The sequence below is a fragment of the Peromyscus eremicus genome, chromosome 5 (genome assembly GCF_949786415.1).
Source record: "Peromyscus eremicus chromosome 5, PerEre_H2_v1, whole genome shotgun sequence".
NCBI classification, from domain to species: Eukaryota; Metazoa; Chordata; class Mammalia; order Rodentia; family Cricetidae; genus Peromyscus; species Peromyscus eremicus.
Genome location: NC_081420.1, coordinates 41,062,023 through 41,089,613, shown reverse-complemented (window position 1 = coordinate 41,089,613; position 27,591 = coordinate 41,062,023). Strand labels below are relative to the sequence as shown.

The 27,591-nt window shown below is 42.4% G+C and overlaps 1 protein-coding gene across 1 annotated transcript in view; it reads left to right on the top strand.

Annotated features, from left to right (window-relative positions):
* Aoah (acyloxyacyl hydrolase) overlaps positions 1–27,591 on the top strand; it is a 209,211-nt gene that overhangs the window by 173,681 nt on the left and 7,939 nt on the right. The window contains exons 14-20 of the mRNA XM_059262392.1: positions 3,363–3,399; positions 4,249–4,323; positions 9,195–9,367; positions 14,266–14,324; positions 14,491–14,550; positions 16,576–16,672; positions 24,580–24,656. Coding sequence (XP_059118375.1) covers positions 3,363–3,399; positions 4,249–4,323; positions 9,195–9,367; positions 14,266–14,324; positions 14,491–14,550; positions 16,576–16,672; positions 24,580–24,656 — 578 coding nt within the window. The remainder of the gene's footprint in view (positions 1–3,362; positions 3,400–4,248; positions 4,324–9,194; positions 9,368–14,265; positions 14,325–14,490; positions 14,551–16,575; positions 16,673–24,579; positions 24,657–27,591) is intronic.

Below are 27,591 nucleotides of genomic sequence, written 5' to 3'. Positions count from 1 at the left end.
AGGCAAAAGTTATAAAAACTCTCTAGAAATGGTAATCCATGTGTTTCTACACACATGGAAAAGGTATACCATCACATGAAATTGGAGAAATACTGTGTTCATGTGGCACTTTGTTGGTTTTTTTAAGGATTTGTTTATTTTTATTTTGTGTGTGTGAGTGTATTTGTCCATATATATGTGTCTGTGCACCAGCTGTGCCTGGTGCCTGTAGAGGCCAGAAGAGGCATCAGATCCCCTAAAACTGGAGTTACAGATGGTTGTGAACTGCTATGTGGGAGCTGGGAACCAAACCTAGGTCCTCTGGAAGAGCAGCCAGTGCTCTTAACCACTGAGCCATCTCTCCAGACCCAACACTTTGTCCTTGACCTACAGTGTTTCCCTGTGGGTCTCTCAATAATCAAATCATTTTAAAACCCAACCTGTTTGGAGTTTGTATGATGAAATGAAGAAATCTTTTACAATTATTGGATTCATTGCCAATGTCCAAAAATCAGGAGATTTTTGGCAAAAAGTCTCATGTTTCCAATTTCCATTTTTGAAGACAAGTCTGATGACATGGACACCCCTCCTGGACCACAGGAAGTCCTCAGGGCTGATCAATGGCTGCTCTCCATGGTTTGGCTTCAGCAACACTGCACCTGTAGGCTCTGTAGGCGTCTGAGCTTGAAGTCCAGCACATGGCTCTGAGACACTGCGTGTTTTGTTTGAATGAATTTGTGGTTGCTAAACTAAAATGTGCTTCTAACCCTCCCCACCAATTCTCACACAACAACCAAAGTAATGTACTTTTAATCAGTGTTCTTTATAACTAACAAACATTACAATGATGCCAATGCTCGCTAGAGATCAGAAGCATTTCTCTTCCTATTTCTGGGCCTCATCTATGAATTTGGCTGCCTGACCAAGAGCTAGTGACATGACCTGAAGGGTGTCAAAAGGGGGATTTTGAAGCCAATGCTGCTGAACCTTAGGGTCTCCTCACTTGATCGCTAACCATACTTATATGTAAAAGTTGCAAGATTTCAGTGTTTTACCCACAGTTGGTCTTGACTCCTGTCTCTGTGCTGTATTTTCTGCCTAACATCTGGATCTGTTTTATGTTTGTTATTTCCCTAAGGGAGAGTCTCCAAAGGTAGTTAAACTCTAGAACTCAAGAAACCCAGATCTGCTCTGTCCACTGAAGATAGACACAACTATTATAGCACTTGGCTGAACTGTTTGAGCTGAGCCCTGTACACAAAGCACTGTGGACCAATTAATACTTTCCTATTTTAAGACCTCAGTAAAGGAAATCGCTAAGTTTCCTGGGATTCGTGTTGATACTAGCCCTCAGGACTTTCTAAATCCCCAACACTTTGTGACTATGGCTTGTTTAGTAACATTAGGCTTTCAAGAGCAGGGCTGTATATTTTCTATTCCCTGATCTACACCCAGAACCAATTACAACACCTAACACAGTAAACACTCAATATGTTTGCTGAAGTAATGATCTAATTTGTGAAGACTTATTCTAGTTACATTTAAATATTCTCCTTCTCTTTCCACGAAGAATATGGAACCTACTGATGGGCACTAAAAGCAACAGGTTCACCTATAAGACCATCAAAATTAGTTTCCAAGTTGAAAGAATACATAGAACGTGACGTACTTGATGGTCAACACCAACTCAGTAGTGGGACCATGTGTTAAAATTCAGTCAGGGAGAGCTAACAGATGCTGAGGTCATGAGACCTTCTCTTCTTGTGATAGATACACCCTATTTAAAAGACATCACAGTTCGGCCTTTAAAGGTCTGTACGAACTATTCTATTCCTAGCTGGGGACATGTAGGTTCTCCATTGGACCACCTTAACAAATAATGAAAGTCCTCTATTCCAGAGTCAAATTTTTTCATTTCTGTGAAACGGAAATTGCTAAGTGCAAAATATGTGAATTCTTCCAATATCTGCCTTGCTCTACCATGTCCCACAGGCGAGGCTCTGTCTTTGTTGCTTGTTCCCTGCCAGCTGCCATTGCTGCAGTAGTTTCTCCAGTAGTGGATACATCAGCATGCAGAAACTGAGAAGACACCTACAGAAGAGGACAATAGAGACTGGAAAAGAGGAAGCTGTGGTGCTGAGTCTGGCAAAAGAATAGCAGAAATTAAAGAAAGGAGAATATGAAAGAATAGAGTGTGAGAGACATAAACTACTTAGCAAACTTTATAAAACTGAGATTTCCACAAGGGAATGAAAAGGATGAAAAATGCAAGGACTTTGGAGTAGAGAGAATTTGGTACAAGAAAAACATTAGGTAAAGAATAAGTAGTTCCTTGCTTCCTGTTTGTGGTGACTTTTTGTATCATGTTTTGCTTGTTTGTTGTCTGAGACAGGATCTTCCCATATAGGCCAGGATGACCTTGAGCTCTCATCTTCTGCCTCCAGGATGCTGGTGTATTTACAAGTGACCACCACCCTTAGCTGTGCTGCCCTTTTAAATCTACTACAATTACTTACAACTGGTCTTTAATCCTTGTCTAGAATAGTCAAGAGAGACATAGGAGGTATTGCCTATGAGGAGAGACAACCCATCTAGTAAGCTACGACAACTTTTCACTCTTGTTTTCTGAAACTCTGTGGGTGCCCTGCACATCAAAATCCCAGATGGACTCGAGGTTGGCTGGACCTGGTTCTATAATTTTAGGACAACAAAAGTTTGAGCTGTTGTTGGTTTTCATTTATCATTAAGAAAAATATCAAAGAATGACAGTAGTAACACTTCTTGATTTGTTATTATTCTAAAAATGAGAGATTATGAACCCTAGGTTAGAACTGAATGAAAGGACCAGCGGGTATGTGAGCCACTGTAGGACATCAGCAGCACAGGGCAGGCTAAAGGCTGTACATTTCTTCCCTCTAGAAGAAATCAGAGAGCAACTGACTATTCAGAGAGAGTCTACCTTCAGGACTCACTGTTCTGAACACTAGGACCTTAAATGGGGGTCTCCAGGAAGATGTCTCTCCTAGAGAACCATTTTCTCTGTCTCTCTGATCCTTAGTTTGGGGGATACTTTGTCTCTTTGGGGACAGGTACATACTTTTTCCTTATATCTACTAAATCATTTACTCATCTATGGCAACCCACCAATCCAAAGGACTTTGGGTTATGTGAGTATAATGCCAAGTAAGTAGAAAACCCCTGAAGGTGAGATCCAAGATAAAACACCACAGAAAAATCACCAGAAATGAGCAATGGCCATCAGCAATGTGTCTGGACAGCCTCTGATGGCTGAACAATGAGATCACCATTGTGAACTCAGCCAACCAGACGATCACATCAGCGTTGTCACTTAAACAATTATTTTCTTAATTGTAATTATTCAGGTGCATCTTCCAGGAATCTGAAGAACTTCATAGAAAGGTAAGTGGAAGACAGATCTAAGAAACTGTTTTAAATATGGTTAACTTACCTTGAAAGGAATGAAAATTCTTGTTTATTACCCCATTATCATTTCTACTGAGTATCAATAGTTTGTTAGTTACTGGGCATCCTCTTCCTGGGCCAGTAACCTTGGAAAATGATTCATTCGTGTATGTTCTCAAAAGATTATAAAATGAATATGAAATGAATAAAATTTAGCTCTGAAAAAAGTAGCTGCAAAAACATAATGATTATATCATAGTCTGGCTTTATAAATAAGAAACCTATTTTTTGAGGTTTTTTTGTTTCTGTTTTTGATACAGAGCCTCATACTATGTCACCCATACTCATCTCAGACTTATGTAATCCTCCTACCCTCGCCTCCCTTGCTGAGATGCCATGCACAGCAAGTTAATATTTTTGTGTCTATTTGGGGATTAAAATTCAGAAGTGAGGCTGTATGTAGTATCCTGAACAGAAGCCTCAGGAAGCCCTTACCTATGTGAATTAAGTAGGCCCCACAGCTCTGAGGATTCCAACGACTGAGCATAAGTAGCTCAACTAACTCACCTATACTTACTGATAATAGTGTTTTGAAGGATGTTAAGAAGATGACAGTGAGACTGTTTAGTTGAAATTTCAACCTACTTTTCAACATTATGCATTGATTGATATGTCATTTCCTAATGGGAAATTGAATTGAGATTATAGAGGAGAATGGGAGTGCTGACCAGAATGAAATAAGACCAGAAACTAGTTGGGTTTTGGTGGGTAGTTACACAAAGATATTCCCCCAGGCTCAGCCTGTGTTGCTGATAACAATGATGCTTAGACTCTATGTTTTCTCAGCTTGTCTAGGAACCAAGCATTGGACCAACCAGCCATTGTAATTTATGCCATGATTGGAAATGATGTCTGCAATGAGTAAGTCATTGAGAAAGATGCACACAATGCTAATAAGATGATAATGGGCCTATTCGGTTGGGATTTGGCTCTGGTTCCCTACCCCCTCTTCCACTCCCTACCCCAGTCTACTCTGCTATAGCGTGCAGATGTCAAGTAAGTTTATCTCTGAAGGAAAGCCTGAGTATGTGAAATCAACAGGAACAACCTGCGAAACTGAAAGCTCCCTTTGAAAAGAACCGAATCCAATCCAATAGCTCTCAATTCTGACATCACAACAACAAGGTATGCCAGGATCTACTGTGGATTATATCACAGGAAATAGACTTCAGCAAGATCCAAGACTTAGAATCCACAACATTAGGAATAGCATACAGCAACAGCACAGTCATCCCATAAGAACACATGCTACCCTCATATTCTGACATTCTTAAGCAGAAGAACAGCATAGACTTGCATTTGCCAAGAAACTATGTGTGACTCACATCCAATCCTATTTATTCTGATGGCCCACAGTAAAAAGGGTTTTTGCTAAACTGTAGCATTAGCATTAATCCCTCTCAACATTTGAAGAGTTGTATCAAAATCTATGTAGACCTTTAAAAATATGCTGCATGTGGACATCTGGCCTGTGGTTGTGGCTAAAAAGTAAACAAAAGGTGAGACAGAATCTGAAGCAGCTCTGGTGGCCATCTGCCCAGCATTTTAGGAAAACAGGAAAAACAAGCCAAGAAGGTGTATAAGATTTGCTCAATGCAGCATAACTGACTAATGGCCAGCTGGTGGTCTCCCTACTCACAGACCTTCCCCTTGTCCTACCCATGCACTGGCCCTCCCAAGCCCATGTTGAGAACAACATCCAATAGGATTGAAATTCATTTGGTTCTGTAGAATTCTAAATGAAGCGTAGACACATCAGTTCAAGGGGGGACATGCCACTCTACGATCCATTGTTGCGCATGGGCCAGTCCATACCTAGGTCCCTCCAGGATCACAAAGCTACCTTGTGAGGACCCAGGTCTCTGTCTCCGTGGTAAGCCACCCAGGACTTTCCAGTAGAGTGTACACCCCTTTAGACCTGCTATTACTGGTTGAGTATCTGTGCTCCTCTCTGTATTGTCTCTATAGCAACCCAAGGAGGCAAGTATGACTCTTTGCTTGTTATAGGTGAGGAAACTGAGACTCACAAAGTAAAGAAATTTGTTCTACTGCCATTGAGTAGCAAAGCTAGGAGCTGCAGGATCTCTAATTCAATTCCGTCTTCTTTCCCTGGCTCACTCTGGTCTTCCCCATGTTCTATTTTTCATTCACTTTCTTAAGCCACGTGTCGAGCACCACCAATGAGCCAACTACTAAGCCAGGCTCTGGGATCCAATGGAAAAAAGGCCTGAATCCCTGACCACAGGGAGCTCACAACTGAGAAACAGAGATGGCTTCCAGCCTCCACTGCAAAAGAGAACAAGCTCTGGTCCAGCCAGATAATGTCCCTCCAGTTCCTGGGTCAGGTTCCCCTGGGTACAGAGAGCAAACAGGTTACAATTGGATAGAGAGCCTAAAGAAAAGCTTTCCCTCCAAAAGTCAGAGTCACTGAGAATGCCCCCCTCCAGAGGTCCTTCCAACCCAGTCCTGCTTTCCTTTTTCCAAAGAGCCAAAAAATCAGACACATCAGCTAGAGGCCCATGCCAGCCTCTCCCCTGCCAGGGATCTATCTGGGCAGAGAAGCAGCAAGCTTTTGGATGAAGGAACAGAGTTGGCAGTGTGGGATGTTCCTGCAGTGCCCATTTTGTGATGTCCTGTGGAAAGGTTAGAAAAATAAAGACAGATGGCAAAACATCAAGGTGGAGTAGATATCCCATAATGGGCAAAGGGATCCATACAAAGCCAAAGCCAGAGGGTTTGCAAAACAGGTCTGTCCAGGAACAAATTATAGGAATTTGATTTGTGTCTTTCTTTACACCTTCAACTTTTTAAAAGTGATGTTGCTAGCTCTTACCAAAATAATTCAGCCACATGTCTTTTTCAGTTCTCTAACTACATGTGGCTATTTAGTAAGTAGTTGTAAGTGAATGAAGGTCATGATTGGAAGACAACTTTTAGCATCAGGAATTTGGAAAGAAAGGCAATGTGGAGGCACCGAGCATTTGCACTAATTACCTAAAGTGACTCAGTGGTCTTAGACTTACCCATCACTGTCCTTGAAGTTCTTTAATGTGACACAAAAGTTCAACACTCCTGAGACAGAGTAAATGTGTGTGAGCTACAGCAGCAGAAACTTTAGATGGTCAGTAAAATCTCATTGTGTATGTGCAGCACATTTTTCATTTCTCAGCTAATGGGCATTTAGGCTGATTCTATTCCCTTGCTATTTATTATGAAAAGAGCATCAATAGACATAGATGTACAAATATCCCTGTGGTAGGATACCGAGTCCTTTGGGTGCATACCCAGAAATGGTATAGTTGGGCCTTATAGTAGTTCTATGTACATAATCTTTCTCTGTCCCATCAGCCGGCTCCCAAATCATGACATGGAGACATTATTAATTATGAAACTCAGCCAATAGCTTAGGCTTTTTTCTAACTACCTCTTATACGTTAAATCAACCCATTTCTATTAATTTACTTTCTGCCTCGTAGCTTTACTATCTCATCTCCATCATGCCCATACTGATCACTCTCCATCTCATGGCATTGCCCTTCTTCTTCTTCCCAGCATCCTATGTGCCTGAGAATCCTGCCTAGCTATTGGCCATTCGGCTTTGTATCAAACCAATCAGAATGACACATCTTCACAGTGGACAAAAAGATTATTTCACAGCAGTCTTATGTTTGATTTTTTTTGAGAAGTCTCCATATCAATTTCCACAGTAGCCAGAGCTGTTTACATTCCCACAGAAAGTGAATAACAGCTCCTTCCCACATCTTTACCAGTGGCTGTTGTCATTTGTATCCTTGATTAGTACATTCTAACTGGGATGAAATAGAACCTCAAAGCTTGGGCCAACTTAAGCTGTGTAATTATTACAATTATTGATTTTCGTATGTCAAGCCATCCCTGCATCTCTGGAATGAAGCTAACTTGAGCATGGTGATCGCATTTTTAATGTGTTCTTGAATTTGGTTTTCAAGTGCTTTGTTGAGAATATTTCCATCTTTGTAAATCATGGAGATTGGGCTGTAATTTTTCTTTCTTTAGGGGGCAGCCTTATCTAAGATATAATGGATTCATAAAAATGGCTTGGAAGTGTCTTCCTTTACTGTTTTATGGAATAATTTGAGAAGCATTGGTGTGTGATCTTCCTTAAGGGTCTTGGGCTTTTCTTTGTTTGGTTTCCTGCTACTGGTACAATATTATTGGTTGTAGATCTGTTTAAATCATTTGCCTCATCTTGGTTTAACTTTGATAGGTCATATGTATCTAGATATCTATCCACTTCTTTTAGATTTTTCAATTTAGTAGAATATAATCTTCAGGTTTGTATCCTCATGATTTTCTGGATTTCATTGATATCCATTATAATAGTTTTCCTTCCATCTCTACTTTATTAATTTAGATCTCCTTTTTCTTTGTTTCAGTTAGTTTGGCTACACGTTTCTTGATCTTGTTAATTTTTTGAAAGAACCAAATCTCTGCTTTAATGATTCTTTATAGTTTTGTTTGTTTATTTATATTTCATCTATTTCTATTGTGATCTAGTATTTCTGTCCATCTACTGCATTTGGGTTTGGCTTATTTTCTTTTTCCAAAGCCTTAAGGTACATCATTGTGATGGTTTAAATAGAAATGGCCCCTATAGACTCATGTGTTTGAAAGCTTAGCCCATAGGGAGTGACATTATTAGGAAGTATGACCTTGTTGTTGTAGGTGTAGCTTTGTTGGTGGAAGTGTGTCACTAGAGGCTGGATTTTGAAGTCTCAGATGCTCAAAGCCATGCCCAGTGTGACAGTCTCTTCCTGCTGCCTACAGATCCAGATGTAGAACTCTCAGCTACCTCTCCAACACCATGTATGTTTGTGTACCATCATGCTTCCCACCATGATGATAATGGACTGTAAGCCAGCCCCAATTAAATGTTTTCCTTTATAAGAGTTGCTGTGGTCATGGTGTCTCATCACAACAATAAAACCCTTAGACAATCATTAAGTTATTTATTTGAGATTTCTCTGATGTTTTTATATGCTCTACAGAGCACAACTACTAAACAGAGACAGACAGTGGTATGAATAAAGCAGACCATAGCAGTCTATCAGAATAATGATGAAAGCCTAAATTTAGTATAGAAACTGAAAATAAAGGGTAAGAGAGTGTGTACACATAAAATAACATCATGCCTCAGAGATGCTCTGTCTTCCTACTGTGGTCTGTGTGCAATTTTTAAAAACTAATGTTAAGTCCCAAAGCTCCAAATAAATCTTAAGCAATATCAGACCCTCTTCAGTAGCCATGAATCAGGATAGATGAGCTTATGTTCCAAAACAGAAAAACAAACAAACAAACAAAAGAAAAAGCCCTAAACTCTTAGTAGTTTAAAGCCACAAAATTTCCCTCCTTCTTGCTCACACTGCATGTTCTTCAGGAACATGGGTCTCTCTCTCTCTCTCTCTCTCTCTCTCTCTCTCTCTCTCTCTCTCTTTCTCCAGACTCAAACGCGTGACATAACTATCTGGAACACTGCTTATACCAGCAATACAGTCAAAGAACATTCCAAAGGCTCTTATCCCACCAGTTACATGGCCTATTCAAGTACAAGGAGTCAGTAAATGCAGCCTGACTATGTGCCAGAAAGGTAGGAAGTCATAAGCAATTCGCAAAATAGTACCAATAACCAGTACATACAGTGTGTTGTATGTGACTGTCCTGCTAATCAAGACACTTTCTTTCTTCCACCACAGGAAAGCTGACACAGTACCGGAAATGACCACTCCTGAACAAATGTACTCCAATGTCATGCAAACTCTGAAGCATCTGAATTCCCATCTGCCCAATGGCAGCCATGTTATTTTATATGGTTTACCAGATGGAACTTTTCTCTGGGACAGTTTGCATGATCAATACCACCCTCTAGGTATATTATGCTTGCAGATTCTTTTCACTGTGTTTGTGGATGTGTGGATGTATGTGTGATATGTGTACAATGCATACATATGATATGTGTATATGCAATGTGTGCATGTAATTATATGTATGAGACATGTGTATGATGTGTGTGATGTATATTTATGATATATGTGATGTGTATGTGTGATGCATGTGATATGTATATGTGATGTGTATGATGTGTATGTGTGATGTGTGATATATATATATATATATATATAATATTAATGCAGGAGAAATTCAAAGAAGTAAAATTTATGCTATAAAGGATTCACTAATAAGCTTGCTTGGGAAATATTAAGTTACACAAAGTAGAATTTAACTAAAGGATCACTGCCTCCAACACAACCAGAAGATAAGTAAGTATCCTAACTGGCTTGTAGAAACTGTGAGAAAGAAAATTCTGTACCATAACTGATGTTCAGGGATACTGAGAAAGTTTCTGCTGCTGTTTGTTCACCGAGATTGACCTTCAGTTGAGCTCCATTCCTGTAACAAAAGAAGACAGCTCTGACTTACGACCATCCATTAGACCCATCCCCATATCAAAGAACATCCTCAAGAAGTCAACACAGGGTCACAACCACCATTAGGTCCTGGCCTGCCATTAAGTCCCTATGTTCTTATCAGGAAAGCATAATTCTGCCAGGTGGGCAGGACAAACCTGGGTGACAGCTATTCAAAAGGAACAACACTGATGTACTTAAAAAATACTTCTGCCAATATGTTTGCTGGCAAATCTCCCATCTGCCCAAGTGACCAGACTTACAGTCTCCTATCTCTGCTTAAATTGTTCAGAGTGTAACCTGAGGTAGGGACCTAAAAGAAATTTAAGGATGACAGCCTTTGTGGAATGTATAAGGCCAAGGTATATGAGTTAGTAAAATCTTCTGTTCATGGCTGGCTCGCTCCTCTTTGAGCATGAGCCAGAGTTCTCCCTTGAGTACATAACTTCTATGTGCTTTTTGATCTCACCTCTTCCCCTCCTCCTCCTCCTCCTCTTTTTCCTCCTGTACTTCCTGATTAAGCTAACTTCACTACCTCACTGAAGAAATTCCACTCCCGTTCACATGAGAAACCACCCCCACTGACATAAGAAAAGAATTCATGACCAGCTCTCTAGTCTCTTCCCTGGAGGGGAAAAAGCAGATATCTGCATTCAGCCATTTCAAATGAAGTCATTTGCTCCATGAAAGTGTACCACAAATAGTATCCAAGCAAAGCAATGCCCTGCCTTGCCTAAGGAGAGCACAGCTTCCCTCTTCATACAACTTCTTGTCCTTATAGAAAAAAATACGATAACATACAGAACTTCACTCCTTTCTGAACTGCTTTGTGTGTTTAAAGGACAGCCACTTGGGCTGGGGAAGTCTCTTTGAGCCATGGGGTGTGAAGATGAACAAATTCCATTAGATCACTGAATTTCTCATGCTAAGAGAAGCTTGGGGAAGTGGGAGTGTCCTTCCAGCCTGCTCCACCACACCAGTGTAACACGATTTGAAGCCTTCTGATTTTAAATTCCATTTTCTTTCCATAAACTCTGACTAGACTAGCTACATAAATGCCTTCAAATTGGCTGTGCACATTTGATTTGACAACAGTAGATAATAATGACACCATGCAACTTGAGAATGAAGGAAGGGGGAATGCTGATCAGAGAAATTCATCTAGCCCTAGCACTGGGGAATGGAGTGGAGACAGGAAGAGCTCTGGAGCTCACTGACAGTCTTGTGGAACCAGTGAGCTCCAGGTTCTCTCTCCCTCTCTCTCTCTCTCTCTCTCTCTCTCTCTCTCTCTCTCTCTCTCTCTCTCTCTCTCTCATACACACACAAACAGAGAGAGGAGAGAGAGGATATGTAGGTGGAGATATATATGATAGATATAATAAAGTTAGATAGATATAGATAAGTGAATATAAATAAATAGCAAAGACTATCCTAAAGAATTTGCAAATTTCTGATATACAAACTATGTCTTTTAGCCATCTGGAGTAGAACCTTACCCTTTTATCTTTAGAGAGAGCCAGTGACATCCATGGGAGCAACCCAGTGGCTCATGAACACACACACACACACACACACACACACACACACACACACACACACACACAAGCATAGAAAAAATTTCAGATCCTGATAATTACTGGTCACTGTGGACAGTACCACTGGATTTTTTTTTCTTTTTGGTGCTGCCATCAAAGCCAGAGTCTCGCATGCTCTAACTATACTACTAAGCTATATCCTCAGATCCCTACTGATTAACTAGGATGTCTTTCTGACCAGGGATTACAGATACACACAACCTCTTTACACTCTTCGATGGGGGAGGGGCAAGCATAGGTTAAAAAAAATCACAATAACAGCTAAAAAGCAAATGATCTAGAGTCAGTGCCAGCAAAGGGAAAGGCTGTATTTCCTCTTTCTTTCCTTTAGGTTATTAGTCCACCATAAGCACTCCTGAGCACCCTTCTACTTGAGTACCCCAGAGGCATCCTTCCTTCAAATTAGCAAATGCAAGATAGAAAAACACTTATTAGCATTTCCCAATATCTTCTACTGTATTACAGAAACTTCATCCTGTTCATCAGACCTATCCCTCTGTCCACCAGGTTCAGAGAGAGCCAGTGTTGGAACAGTAGGCAATAGAAGGCAAAGGGAGAGAGACTGGGCTCGGTGAACCAGGATATACCCAGGGCCCTCATCCAGAGATACACTGTTATCTGGGCAGGATAGGGGAAGGGGAGAGCAAGGCAGAATGGAGCAAGGCTGTGACTGTGCTTAACCCTGAAGGAGTGTCCAGTAGTGATGTTCCCAGTACTCATGGAGCAAGACAAAATTCAGTTCTTCTGGATATCAAAGCAATCAAGGCTTGAAAGAGGGAGAGGGAGATGCATTGGGACTCACAGTGGGTAGCCTCCACTTAGTTTGAAGAGACTTCAGTCACTAAGCAGAATAAGGGGATAGAGGAGAATACACATTAGTACCAGTCAAGTTATCTCAATTCTTCTATGTAGCCTAATCCCAACAAGGACCAAGACAGGGTTAGAGTGAGGTTTAAAAAGCAGAGAGCATAAGGTAGAAGTAGGAAGGCTACAAAGCCTTCAGTCATGGGGCACATGGAAGACCCAGGATGGGGTTAAAGGAATCTGTCACTGCAACTGAGCTGAGTGGGGCTGAGATGTACAAAGACATACAGCAAAAAAGCAAATGAGGGGGGAAATAGAAGAGAAAACTGAGCGAGAATCCCCAATGAGAATCCTCAGTGAGTAGAAGCAGGAACCTCGGGGAAGATGGGGTTCAGGGTCAAAGCCAAGCCCATGCAGGGAAAGCTAAGACAGAAGGCAGTGGCTTGGAATCCATCTAAAATATGAAGACACCTTGACTTTCCTGGCAGCAGTCGCCTGTGGCCTTCTAGACCTGACATTCCCTCACCACACTGGGGGATGGCCGTGTGTTCCCTCCAAGAAGAGCAAGTTAAATCTATGTTTCAGTGTCGCTTACCTAAGGTGCAGGTGAAAAGCAATGCTCTGTTCCATCACCTGCAGTCTTTCTCTTGACTCTAAGATGCTCTAAAATCCTCTATTATCCTCTTTAATCTCTGAGAGCATGAGACATGTTTAATGGATACAGCATCAGCTGCTCATCCTGGAGATTGGTGCGGGAGCTGGATTTTGTATGTCAGTCACAGCATGAAAACTGACTGCTTCTGGGGTGGATAGACTGTAAAGAGGGAGAGGGGGCACTGGGGGAGAGAAGATATCACAGTGTCTGTAGTTAGTGCTTCAAAGGTTTCTGGATAGACTCCAGGGCATTAGACTTTTCACCGCTGTGACATAATACCCGAGACAAATGGTGTGGAGGAAAACTTGTCTATTTGGGCTCATCGTGCAGAAAATTCGGTGCCCCATGCTTGGTCCCACGTGCCTCTGTAGATGCCATGGCAGTGGGAGTGTGTGAAGGGGGAGGTTCTTTACCTGATGGCTAACAGGAAGCAGACAGAAAGGGGGAAACTGGGAACCAGGTATAACCTTTGAAGACACATTCCCAGTGATCTACTTCCTCCAGCTAGGGCCGCCTCTTAGTTTCCAGAACCTCTTCAGACAGTGTCACGGGCTAGAGAAAGAGTGTTTCAGACACAGAATAGGATAGATGTGCAAACCATAACAACCCATGCAGCACTTTCCCCTTCGTTCTTATGGACCTCTTCAACCTGAGTGAAAAAATAACCGTGAGGTACATTTCCTAACTAGGACTCAGTAAGACAACTACAGAGAAACTCTTAATCCATTGTCATCAAGAGAGACAAAAATCCGCTGGCATCCCCATCCCGCCCAAGTGTGATGGGGCCACCGCTGCCATATTTGAAGGACTTTGGTACAGAATTTCAGACATTCTGCATGCCAGTTCCTCAGCACGGAACAACTGGCTCAGACCTAAGTGTTTCATAAGCCCAGAAAGAAGGATTTAGTCAATTCCCATCTTGAATGGGACTCTCTGAGCCTCACGGAAACTTGGAATTTCATGGCATTACCAAGGAGAAGGTGCTGCCTGGTGATGTGCTTTTTCAAGTCACTGTGGTCCATTTAAAGCTGTAGGAGACTCTATCTTCCTCTGGACATTAGATCAGGCCAGCGCTCCAGTCCTGTCCTCCCCAAGACTAAAAGCACTTGGGCATAGACTCCTTAAGGCCCCTTCCTAACCTGGGCTCAGACAGAAGTAAAATACAGGCATTCCTCAAGGCTATGCTGACTGACAAATCAACTCAGGATAAATGCCATCATCTGAAAGGGAGGTAGGATTATCTACAAATGTCTCTGAGCATTGCCATCTGATTCCATATGACATATCAGACCTCTGTGTTTTCTAGGCCAGCTAAATAAAGACGTAACCTATGCACGCTTCTTCTCCTTCCTGAGCTGCCTCCAGGTAAGCCCAGAGACCTGCTCCATGACCTCATCATACACACACACACACACACACACACACACACACACACACACACTCGAATGCACACATATGCAAGCACATGTGTACACACACCTCTTACTGTGTCTATTTCTCTTTAATTGGAGTGCTCTTTATCTTCCTTCAGGTCAGTCCCTGTAATGGCTGGATGTCTTCCAACAAGACCCTCCGGACTCTCACTTCACAGGTAGAGCTGTTGAGCTCTCTGTCCCTTGTTTGCTACAGACTTTCCCTCAGGATGGGATTCTACAGCATAATGGTCACCAACCTGCAAATAACAAAATCACATGATCAGGGAGCCAGAGAAGGAAAAAGGATTTGCGTGTCCTGTCTGCCTCCACCCTTCTCCAGGGGTTCACATGTTTCTCATGCATGAACACATATACACACACAGTTTGTAAAATGATCTGAGGCAGTGAACTGGGGAGCTGAGGAAGATAAGCCTTATGTGTGATTGTGTGCTCAGAGAGGATCACCTCACATGTCTAAAAGAATCCGTTTCCCAAGCAAAATATCTTATACTTTGTTCATAGGTTGTAAATTATCTTTATAAAAATTAATGAAACTTAGTTTTTGTTGTTTATTTTTAAGACAAGCCTATGTGGCCTAGGCTTGCTTTGAAAACACAGAAATTTTCTTTCTTGCCTCAATTTTTCAAGTACTGCGATTGCAGGCATGACCCACCACCTGCATATTTTGTTAATAAAACTTTATTGTAGAGAACTTGCAAATTAAAAAATACACAGTAAGATAAAAAATTGAAAATATATATTTCAATTTTGAAAACATGAAATGTGTGAAAATCTACTAAGAACTACAGCAATGAAAATTGGGCTATAGTCAGTCATGATGGTGTGCACTGGGAGGTTATGCTGAAGAGGCAGAGAGGCAAGGAGATAACACATTTGAGGGCTGAGCTACAACTTTTGGGGCCAGGAAGATGAATTGACAGCTAAGAGCCTTTGCTGCACAAATTTGAGAGCCTGAGTTCAATCACCAGCACATACGTAAGAAGCTGGGCATGGCTGCACACATGGCTGTAACTACAGTACTGAAGGGAACAGAGACAAGATCACCTCTGGGGCTGGCTGGCAGCCTAGCTCCAGGTTCAATAAGAGAGGCTGTGTCATGGGTAATAAGGCAGAAAGTGACAGAGTAAGCCACTCAACATTCTTCTCTGACCTCAATGCCTGTGTATGGCTCACACACACACACACACACACACACACACACACACTCAGGCTGGGGAGATAGCTCAAATAGTCAGTGAAGTGCTTGTGACATAATCATAAGGACCTGAGTTCAGTCCCCAGCACCCAAGTGAGGAAGCGGAAGCAGTGGCACAGTTGTAACCTCAGTGCTAGGGAGGTAGAGTCAGGAGCATCCCTGGGCTTCACTAGCCAGACAACCTAACCAAATGAGCAAGTCCAGGCCAATGAGAGTCCTTGTCTCCAATACCAAGGTAGATGGATCCTAAGCAGTAATGTCTAATCTTGCCTCTGGCATCTATACACATGTACACACATCTGAATACATATCTACACACATGTGTGCACATGTGCATGCACAGAAAAAAATCATCCATGTATCAGTATGTGAGTGTCTATTTTCAATTCCATAGGTATCTTGCATTTTGCCTACTAGATTGAGAATACTCATAGAAATTCCAGTGTCCATAAATTGTTTCTCCAACATATGAATGTGGCAGGATTTATTCCATCCTTTTGTGCAGTTGGACACATGGTTGTTTCCAGTGTTTCACCGTGATGAATAACAAGTTGTGTGTTTTGTGGCATCTCTATTTCCTATATACAAGCCCCTGTAAGATATATTGGTCATGTTAAAGATTTAATCTGTATGGCCAAGCTGCTGTCTAGAACCATGAAACTAACCTACATTTTTGTTCATTCACCCTGACATTCAATATTATCAAGGTTGTTCAGCTCATCTTCGTCAAATTCATGCAGGAAAAGTAGAATGTTATTGCTTTAATTTACACTGCTTTGACTCCTAATGAATAGTAACATTTTCTGTATGTCCATTGGTCATTTGCACATGAATACACTTTAATGTGCAGAGCTGTTTTCTGCTGATGGCTTGGAGATAGGAAAGTGGAATGGTGTGTGGAAGATCAATTTCTTTTTCTAGCTGAATTGTCTCATGAAAGTCAAAGTTGAGATTTCACGGAATTCTCTGTTTCCCTTATATTCAGAGAGCAGAGCAACTCTCCAATACACTGAAAAAAATTGCAACCACCGAGACGTTCACAAACTTCCAGCTTTTCTACATGGATTTTGCCTTCCACGAAAGTAAGTCGCTTGTTTTTTGTCTTGACAATAGGCACGCACAGCAGCTGTAGTGTGGGGCTGTGTTACACAGGACGTGGAACAGACTAGGCAGGGTCACCCCTACCTAGCTGACAAGATGACTCTCAGCATGGAAAAACGATAAAGCACGAGGTGCTAGCTGACAGGCTGAGGACCAATGCCACCTTCTCACTTCACCATCATTCTGGAGTCTCTGAATCAGCAGGACCAGTGGCCAGTTAGGGAGAGTTGGGGCTGGAAGCCTCTAATCAAACGGGATCACTGATAGTTCTTGCCAAGTTAGCAATGCCTTGCTATTGTGTGGACAGAAGGGAAAGTGAGGCCATGGCTCCTGCCATAGCGTCCTGGACTACCTAGAGTAAGCCTGGATCGGAAACTAAGCAGAATCTCTTAGGGAGAGGCAACAAAAGGTCCTTTGAAAAGTAAACCGTGTCCCAACTCTCTGGAAAGAATATTTCTTCTTTTATGGCATTCTGTCTAAACATGGGAGTCACTGACAAGTGGCCACACAAACTCAGGCTTGCTGACTGGAGCCACTGAGTTATCCTTTACATCTTGACTCTCAAAAAAAAACTAGTTATTGTTTGTAACCCACTCAAGATTCATTTTCATTGTTGAGCGATTTTTCTGCATGAGAAAAGGCCCTGTTGACTGACTGCCAGCTGAGATGATGCTAATGAAATGCTTCAGTATGTGCAACAGAGGGAAGATTTCTCATCTCTGTCCTCAACCCTAGCCCCCCAGCCCAGGCATCTGGAATGGAGCAGATGGCCATCATGAATTACTGAATATTACATTAGCTGACATGGTTTGCATTGCAGGCTGTAGTACTTCAGCTCTGAACATCCTTTCAACAAGATTGATCAGTCTTTACTAGATTTCCTGCCTATATGACACACATCTCTCTCATGGGGAGAGACATTTTTGATAAATAACCTCTCATTAAAATGCAGAGTTAAAGACTTATTAATGAATTCTTGATGTAAACAAATGCACCACCGAGTGATCTTTGATCATTTCCAACCTTGAATGCGAGTAAAGTTATTAAAAATCTAATAATGTCTAACATCCATGTGGGACATTTTTTATTGTCCAGAATGATTTCTACAACTGTCATTCATTATCTCCGGTGCTGCAGGCAATTCACTGGGTATCTCTAACCTCTCTAGTTCCAAACCTCCAAGTGGATATTCCTTTTTAAGTGTTTTTATTGGCATATATTAATTATACATAATAATGGTTTCATCATGACATTTTGAACATGCATGTAATATATTTCAATCATATTCACCTCCTGCTACCATCTCTTGTCCTCTTCTCACACCCATTAATACTCTTCCACTTCCCAGCTAGGCCCCCCTTGACTTTCATGTCTCTGTGTCTATGCAGGGCGCAGTGAGTTTCATCGGGGTTATTTACAGGGTGCTTGTGTGGCAATTTGTTTACAGGAACATATGCACCTTACCAACGGTTACACCACTGAAGAAAATTGTCTCCTCCACCAACCATCTTCCACATCTATTAAGTCCTTTGCTTGGAAATTCCTATCAACAATGAGAGAAATTTCCTGTTTCATAATTCCTCTACCATTTTTTTAAAAGCAAGTGTGAATATCCAGTTTTGCCAGCTTCCTCTTGTCCATCTGAAGTTATTGAGCACCCAAGTAGGGAAGACACATGGACATAATAAAAGGAGAGTGGAGGCAGAGGATGGTATTCTGGGACCTTTCTGGATGAATGCCTCATATAACACTTAATGGCTATATAGTACCATGTCTACTTCTGAAAGGGCCAGAATTTGTATCTCCCTTTCAGGGACTATTATAATATCTTGACTTGTGGCCAAGTTAAGAAATTTTAAGCTTGAAATCCTAGCATTTATCATAGTAGGTAGAATGATCATTCACTTCAGATCCATCTCTGGGGGTAACCTCCCATCTTAGAAATCATGGCAGCATATTACCCTGGAAATATGTCCCTAGTGCTTATAACTCTCTATTAGAGAAAGAGCCCAGAATTTATAAGCACGTTCTTATCTCAGTTCGGACACAGATCACAGGATGTAAAATCGCAAGGACTGGATAACCATTAGCTGGCACCATCCACCGGCTCTTCACCACCACGTATGTGTAAAGCGCCCCCTATTTTCTTCCACATAAGTATTCTCTCTCCTAGTACAAGCACTTCTCATCATCATTCATACCTGAAGAACTATTTCCCCAAGTTCCCCGAGGAAGATACGGTATAAATGCAGCCCATTATCACCCAGGTCTCCTTTCATCAGAAATAAAAAGCCAGTAGAGGCATTTATTAAATTTGCAGTCTGGAGTCCTGTGAAAACCGCCCTAGTTTCCACACCGTATTAGAGCTGACTGCCACACCACACGTGTCCTCCTTTTTCATCACACTGAAATTCACAATTTCATATCCTTGTGACAGAGTAAATCATAGCTGAGCATCCCTGTCACTTGAAGGTAGGCACAAAACCTATTTGCTCTCCACTCTGACAGCCTGAGTCCAGCCCTGAAAGGTGATGATTCTGTCCTTTGCCTTTTGCTGACTCATCCTCCAACTGCTTGTGACCCAAGCAGAAGTAGAAAATTTGCCTCCAAGACATGTCAACTTGAGCATGTGACATCCTTTTCCTCTCTACCCCACCTCCCCAGTGTGTCTTGACTGATAAGGCCATTTTCACATTGACAGTTTAACATACCTCCTGCTGCCCTTGGCTTCCAAGACAGCCCAACTGTAGTAAACTCAGGCTCTCATTCCCTCCTCCGCACATCTGCAAAAGCAGCCAGTGACCTCACGGTGCTGATCAGAATGCAAATTTCTATTTTAAATATCTGCTAGTTTTGCTATTCATCACAGCAAGAGCTACCACATGCCCTATAAATCTTTCTCCACTGCTACTATGGCTCTTTGAAAAGATGTCCGTGAGTGGAATTTTCCTGACTTACAGATAAAGAAAATATAGTATGCACCAAATCCCAACAGATGTTCCATGATCATTCAAGAAGCTTAATTCAGTTCTTCCAAAACACAAATAGAAGGTCCTGGGGAGACAGCTGTGTTGGTAAAGTGCCTGCCACACAAGCATGAGGAGCTGAGTTCAGATCCCCAGCACCCACATAGAAATGGAGTACAGTGGCACGTGTCTGTAATCCCACCATTGAGCAGATCCCTGAAGCTTTTTTGCCAGACAAATTGATGAGCTCCAGGTTCAGTGAGAAATCTTGTCTCAAAAACTAATGTATCAAGCAACTGAGGAAAAAGCTCACCATCTACCTCTAGCGTACACACACGCACACACACACACACACACACACACACACACACACACACACATGTCTGCACACCTACGCATTCACACACATACGAACATGTAGATGCCCATCCATAAACACACACAAGAACAAACGGTAAAAACGAATCTGCCACGTTGTCTTTGATTGTGCCTCCTTCTTGAGGAAAAAATAAATGCCATGTCTGCTGTTGCCTTTCTCCTGAAAACATAGAATCTTCTCCTAAAACTGCCACAAAGAATCATTCCATCTGGTAATAGTCAAGGTACAAATAAAACCTGGAGTCTTGCCTGTGAGTTACCCACCCTTAAATTTTTAGTCCTGATGGCTACTTCTACGTGGTAACCAGTACCTTTGAAAGCACAATAATTGTGTGAGAAAAAATGTTTTCCCTGTGTATTGTATACTTGGTAACTCTGTGTCATGTTTTTTTTAATATTAACTATTATTTCATATGGCAAACCAGCTATTCTGAAGGTTGGATTCTGCCAGGGTAGTCTACTATGATGCAGAGTTGAGATAGTTTGGAAGCATAGATAAGCTTCCCAACAGGGAGGAATAGATTATTATTATTGATAGCATTTAGAATTGTCTGAGTATGGTGGTAATGGGAAGAAGCCCCTGGCTGGGTAGCAACTCAGTGCTAAAGCCCCTGTCCTATATAGAGGGGCACTGGGCTCCAGTACCCTCACTGCCACACCTCAAGAAGAAACAGCCCCTTCCTCCCTACAACACATCCATGCTTCATGGCAAAACTTAGCAAGTAAATATCCCCCTCCTTTGCTGTATACTCCACTGCTGTGTTTCCCTTTCATAATTCCCACAAGGGTAGGATTGCATAGCCTCCAAAGGGAATAAGAGGAAATGACCATTTCTTTTAATTTTGAAAATGCTCACCAATTCTGCTGATTGAATTTTATGTCTGTTCTGTGAAGAGATACATCATAATCTCCCCCATTCCTCTGAGGGCCACAGATTTTAGTTTGGCAGTTACTGATGCACATAAAATTCAAATTAGAGTGAAAATATTTTAGAACAACTTTAATCCATGGAGTCAAAGGTGAATCACGCTGGAAGAAACTCCTGCATAAGCGACTCTGACCTCTGTAATGCAGGAATCCCAGCGATGGCTCCCTCAAGGAGCTCTAGCTTGACTAAACCATTTTTAACAAACTCACGCTTACCTTCCACTGTGAAATGTCCTCACCTCCCAATCACTGCAATACTTTAACGGATTTTCTTCTGACCACTGAAGGCACAAATTTTGTTGTTTTTGTTTTCACTGGAAATACGTATGATTTATTATACATGAATTACTCAATAATAACACTTATTAAAAAGGAGATATGAAGGATTCGTATGTCAGCTGTTGACTTTATTTTCAGAGGTGGTTTACAAACTGCACTAAAATTAGTCTCATTAGTTTTAGTTACATGGTGTCATTCTGTGTCAAGTGTTTTCACTAGTATATACCAATTGTATGTAGTAGTGGGTGGAGGAGTGCATCTTGGCTGAACTTGCCACTCAATCGTCTCTGCAAATACAGAGAGTCAAAAGGTCCTTTGTGAGGCTTCCTTCCCCAGCACACAAGCGAAGCCATGGAGATCTGGGTCAAGTCTGCAACTCATTATGTATCTGCTTAATATCAAAGGCCTCTGACTTGTAACTTTCCTTATCCATCTCTTGCAATGCTGTATTTGAGGTCTTGATTGAGATCCGTTATCAGCCTGGTCTTATGAACACTACCTAGGGATTTCTGACCATCTATTAGTCATCTTGGGCTACTATATTAAAGTACCATAGCCTGAGTGGCCCAGAAACAACAGAGTTTTATTTATTCAGTCCTAGATAAATCCAACATCATGGTGCTTACATAGTTGGGTTTTGGTGACAGCCCTCTACTAGGGTTTTAGACTGTCACATGGCAAAGCTTTCTGGGACCCCCTTTTATTAAGGCACTAATTCCATCCATGAGGGCTCTACTTCATGATCTTGCTAGGTCCCAAAGGCTCCATTTGTTACCACCATCAGTTACAGCAGTGTTAGTCTCCCAGTGTATGAACTTGAGAATGACCCCAACATCAGTCTATCCACTATCCTGTTGGGAATCGTCTTTATTCTTTCTTCTGTAAACATCTGCACAGCAGAAAGTGAACTGGGTCTAAAGGAAGTCACAGCAACATGAGTAAAATGAAAGGTACATAGGGAATGGGAGCAGTGTCACCTCTGAGGTCTTAAGGTCTAGAGGCTGATGTCTGTTCTAAGTGGAATCCCTATCCCACCCCATCCTTGTCAATTTCTGTGTTAGAGGAGATGGGTACCACAGAAATATAAAGAGCACCCAAGGGTACATAGGGGTGACCTTGGCTCTGCATTTACAGAAACTCCTCAAATTCCTGGCTCTTCATTACAAGTAACTTGTTGAATATTCAGACTGGAGGTGGGTTTGATAGACAATTAACATAAAGCTAGAAAATGAAAAGCAAGTCCCAGGAAAGGAGAGAAAACTGGCTCATCTTCTCCTGGACAAGAGGAAAGTGAAGAGCCTGAAGCGTGCCTGAATGGATTGCACAGCAGATGAGCAGGCAGAGGGAGGCATGGGCTTGAGCATCCCTGAGCAGGCCGAGCCAATCCTGTGGTTGGGAAGGGGACCTGGAGCCCACAGGAGCCTCAGCATGACACACAAAGGAATTTAGAGCAGTTGGAATTGAACCTAAAACAGAAAGCCTGATTCCAAGGTTGTGTCCCCCAAAAATGGCAGAACAGGCAACTAGAAAGGTCGAGAGGGCAGCTTCCTGGAGCCACTCCTTCCACAGGATACTGCAGCCAAATGTAGGAAGCAAACGGTTGAGGGGGGCAATCTTGTGTAGAAGAACCGCCTGGGCTTTCTTCATAACAGTGAGTGTGGCTTCCTTATCAGCGAAGCTCTTAGCTTTCCATTAAAAGGACAAATCCACACCAGTCCTGGGGGGTGGGAGGGAGAAGAACCCTCCCCTATCTGCATGAAGCAATTTGAGGTTCTGGATGGGGAACACTCCATGACACAATGGCACAGCAGATGACTCATTTAGAGTCTTACAAGAAGTGCAAACACTGCTTACCACTAGCAGCTTCTAACAACTACCAATACAACCCAGGAGAGCACTATAAAAGAGTCAGAGGAGCTGGGTGTGCTGGTACACACCTGTAACACTAGTGTTCTGGATGTAGGGGCAGGAGGGCCAGGAGTTCGAGGCCGTCCTTGGAGACCTAGCAAGAATGAGACCAACCCAAGCTATATAAGACCCTGCCTCTAAAACAAAGAGAAAAGAAAAAGAGCCACCTAGTATCACACTGATCAGGAATAAGCTAAGGGGAACATCAGCATGACACTTCCCCCCTGAACTCTGACAGGGGGAACATTATTTGCCACCTCAGAGACAAGGGTTGGACAGTAGGAGAGGCTGGCATCTCTGCAGTAATTACAAAAGCAACAGAGGATTGATTCAGTCTCATGCCAGCGACTTCCCAGACAGTGTCTCCATCCTTCCCTGGGGAAGGAGAAGGAAAGGACACAGGCCTCTGGCCTTGAGGTTGGGAGACCTGGAGAAAGGACTGAAAAGCACAATTGGAATCGTAGCTACACTGCAGGTTTCGACGAATTCCAGGAAAGTGAGGTGTTCTGCCAGCAGCAGAAGTCTCAGATGGTTCTCTCTGCAAGCTCTCTAGGGACTGCAATTTCTGTGAGAAATTCTTATTGGCTTTGTGATATTACAACATAGAATTAATTGCACCGCTGCCTTAGAGGAACTGACATGCATAGTCTCTTATCCCGGTTGAAGGACAGTTTTATTACTTTTCATCACTTTGGGGCTCATAATATTTTCTCTGTAGCCATGCTCTCTCTAAATGCAGTGTTGAGATAATTGTATGCAATTATATTTCTGACACGCAGTATGATTGTTCGAGGTGACTGCTTGACATACGTAGGCAGTGTCTGCACATGGCAGCACGTGAAAAGAGATATTAGCAAAATGTCATCTTCACTTCTGCAGAAAGGCCTGTCCCACCACGTGAGGAAAAGATCAGATGGACCTAAACTGCTGCTGCACATTCTAACATTTTAGCTCTCACTTCATTTCCCCTGCCCTCCCTGCCACACAAGCCACATTCACCCAGCACTTTCACACATGCTTTTTCTAACTTAGAAAAAAAAAAAAATCACACAATGGGTAGATCATTGTTATTCAGAAAACTCCCAGCCCAAGGCAACAGCTCAGGGAAGCCATGATGAGATAAAATAAGAGCTAGGGGCCTGAAAAGATGGCTCAGTGGTTAAAAGCACTGGTTGCCCTTCCAGAAGACCAGGGTTCAATTCCCAGCACCCACATGGCAACTCGGCACCATTTGCAACCCAGGGATCTGATGCCCTCTTCTAGTCTCCATGGACACCAAGTACACAGACAGCAGATTGATAGGCATGCAGGCAAATTCTCCACACAGAAGAATTAAAGAAAAGAGCAGGGGAGACTGGATGACGTCACATGAGCTCCTTGTCCTTGCCATCCTGAGTCTTAACTGTAACCTCCAATTGTGTGTTCTTTAGTCATAAAGGAGTGGCAGAGAAGAGGTGGCCAGCCGTGGCAGCTGATTGAACCCGTGGATGGATTCCACCCCAACGAGGTAAGCGCTGCCACACGGTGGCTGCTGAGGCTATCTGCTTGGTTTTCTAGAATATACACATTCGTGTGTTGGTTTTTATCCTAGTCTATTCCCAGAAGGATTTTTAGATAGTGTGCACACATAGGTAACACAGAACATTCAGTAAAATAATGTGAAAAATCAGAGAGAAAGCAAAATAAGGTACAAAATTTACCAGGCTCTCTGATGTGGTTTCTACAGTTCATAAAATATGTGGAGGGCAATCCTGAGGAACTGTCCCCGGAGACCTACAAAACCTGCTCAGGGTTCTCTAGTGGCCAATGAGAAAAGAGGCATCAGCCATGCTTTCCATAAAAAGAAAAGTAATGCCTAGAAAAAAATAATGCAGGATATGATCAAAATACATTCTATACATGTATGAAATTCTCAAAAAAATGAAATGTATCGTACTTAAAACAGTAATAACTGCAAGGATCCTGAAAGTGAGATGTGTGCAAAAATGGCTCTCTCTAGAAAGAACAATGCTTTAGCAATGTCCTGCAGTAACAGCCATTCCTCCTCTCGGAGTCCAAGCAGCGCTAGGAAGGGAGGGGCTGTGCTCTGGCTCCTTCAGGACTCATGGGAGCTGAGGGCTGGGACTTAGTGAAGTTTGTCCCCACTCCCCTCCCATTATCCTGCCTTCAGCCACAGAAGCTCTACTTTTATCCGTCCCACGCACTTGACTTGCTTGTGACATTTCTATTTTAAAAAGAGAAGAAAGCATGGGGGAGTTCTTGTGACATCTGAAAGTCCTGAAAGCTGGTTCCCCACAGGGTAGGATGGCCATTTGCCTCAGGCAGTCCTCTGTCACCATAGGCACTCTGACCCAGCTTTGGTCAGCAAGGCATGGCAATGGTAAGGCCCCACCCCCTGGCTGAGTGCAGGAAGGGCCAGATATCCCCTTGAGAACTTGAATGAAATTCATCATCCCCAGCCCTGGGCTCAGCAGTTGTCCATGGGCATGGTGAAAACTTACCTCAAAAGGAAAGGAAAAAGAAAGGCATGCCTAATGCATGAAGAGCAATGAAGACCTCAATGCATGGTAACCTTGAAAGAGAAGAATAAATATCCACCTCCCTGTTTAAAATAACCAATTTTTAAAAAATCTTAGTAATGCACTCAGAATACTGAATTTCTGTACGTTCAATAAATGAGTTGTTCAGAGAATTGTTGGCCAGAAACTGGTAATTTGGATCTGGTGCCACAAGAATGGTGCCTTTGTTGTTTGTTTGTTTGTTTGTTTGTTTATTCGTTTGTTTGTTTGTTTGGAATCATGTGAAGCTTCACCCTCTTTTTTAGAAGAGGTGCTCCTTGTGTTCCCTAGGCTTCCGGGTCAAACGTTTCTTCCGGCCACAGCTGCCTATCTAGTTAGAACTAAAGACAAGTGGGACACTTCCTCCCACGGAGGTAGAAGTTCTTGAGCTCCTCTTGGCACAACAGCATTCTGGTTCTATAGAGGATGGGGATATGAAAAGGTGGTCAGCTATGGTGTCACCTAAGACCAAACACAAAGAAGATTCTTAACGCTCAAAGAGAGCTTCATTTTGTCCCTCAGAACATACTTGTTTGCTCTATCAAATATCAGCCTGCCCGTGTCTGACTCTTAAAATAATTTTAGAGTGCAAAGTCTACCAAATTGAGAGACTATCCTGGTCTCCATATGCTTTACATACAATTGGTTACTGAATTCAGAGTCCTAACGCTGATATGTTCCATAGTCTTAATATGATTCCTATAGGGTTTGTTCCACATGCATGAGTGAGTGATAAGTGAGTGAACATGGCATAGCCATGTCTAAAGTGGGCAGCAGTGGGATGCCATGCTCAAACCCACCTATCTATCATACATATTGAGCTGAAAAGTCCAGATTGGCAACTTGCCTCCAATGGTATGTGTTGAGTGCCTACCCAACTGTCAGAACTCAAAAATGAACAGAAAACCACTTTTGTGGTTTAAGATTATAGCATACATCAGGGGAGAGATGAGCAAATGATTAAATACCATGTGGTACCTGTCTCTAAGTGTGCAAGCAAAAATGATGTCATGGGGGATGAGATGGGAAGATGGCAGAAGATGATGGTAGGAAAGGATGTCTGCAGGATGCAACAGCATAACTAAGACCACGGATCACAAAGGGAATGAAGAGGCAGGAAGAGCTGCAGAAGTGTTCTGAGCACAGGAAGCAGCACAAGCAAAGATCTGAAGATGAGAGAAAGCTAAGAGTGCTGGAGGGGTCCACATGCTTCAGTGCAGCTTGGACAGAGAGATGTGAGTGAGGTGGAGAGGAAAGAAGAGGAGATTCGAAGCAGATCCCAGGAAGCCTGCATGGGTTTCTTCTTTTTACATGAGGAATGAGGCCAATGGATGTTTCCAAGCCAGAAATCAGACTTATATTCCTAAAAGATAACCATAACAGGACTGGGCTGTAGCTTGGCAGTACAGAGCCTTTCAGGAATGGTTGAAGTCCTGGATTTGATGTCCTCACCATATGTACATCTATATCTATGTCAGTATCTACAACTATATCTGCAGTGTCAGTATGGACAATTCTTAGGTGAAGGTAACTGGAAAAAATAGAAAGAAATGAAGTCAACCCAAGGCCCTAATTCATGGCCTACGGACATAACATAGCTCAGCCTTGTGAAACATCTGCTTGAGTCTCTAAAGTTTCAGTATCTGAAGAGTCACTTAAAACATCACTGGGCCCAAAGTCAGACAAGAGGAAATGGAGGCCTTGAAAGAGCCACAGGAATTCACCAGATCCAGTTACCCTCAGGTCCTCCTCAGCCATGTGTCAACATCTTTGGTGCTTCTAGCCTTGGCAGCCTCATCCACACCACAGTCCCTGCAAATCAATGCCCTTCCCTATCACCATCGGGCAATTACTCAAAACCTTCTCTTCAGACTCGCAGGCAAC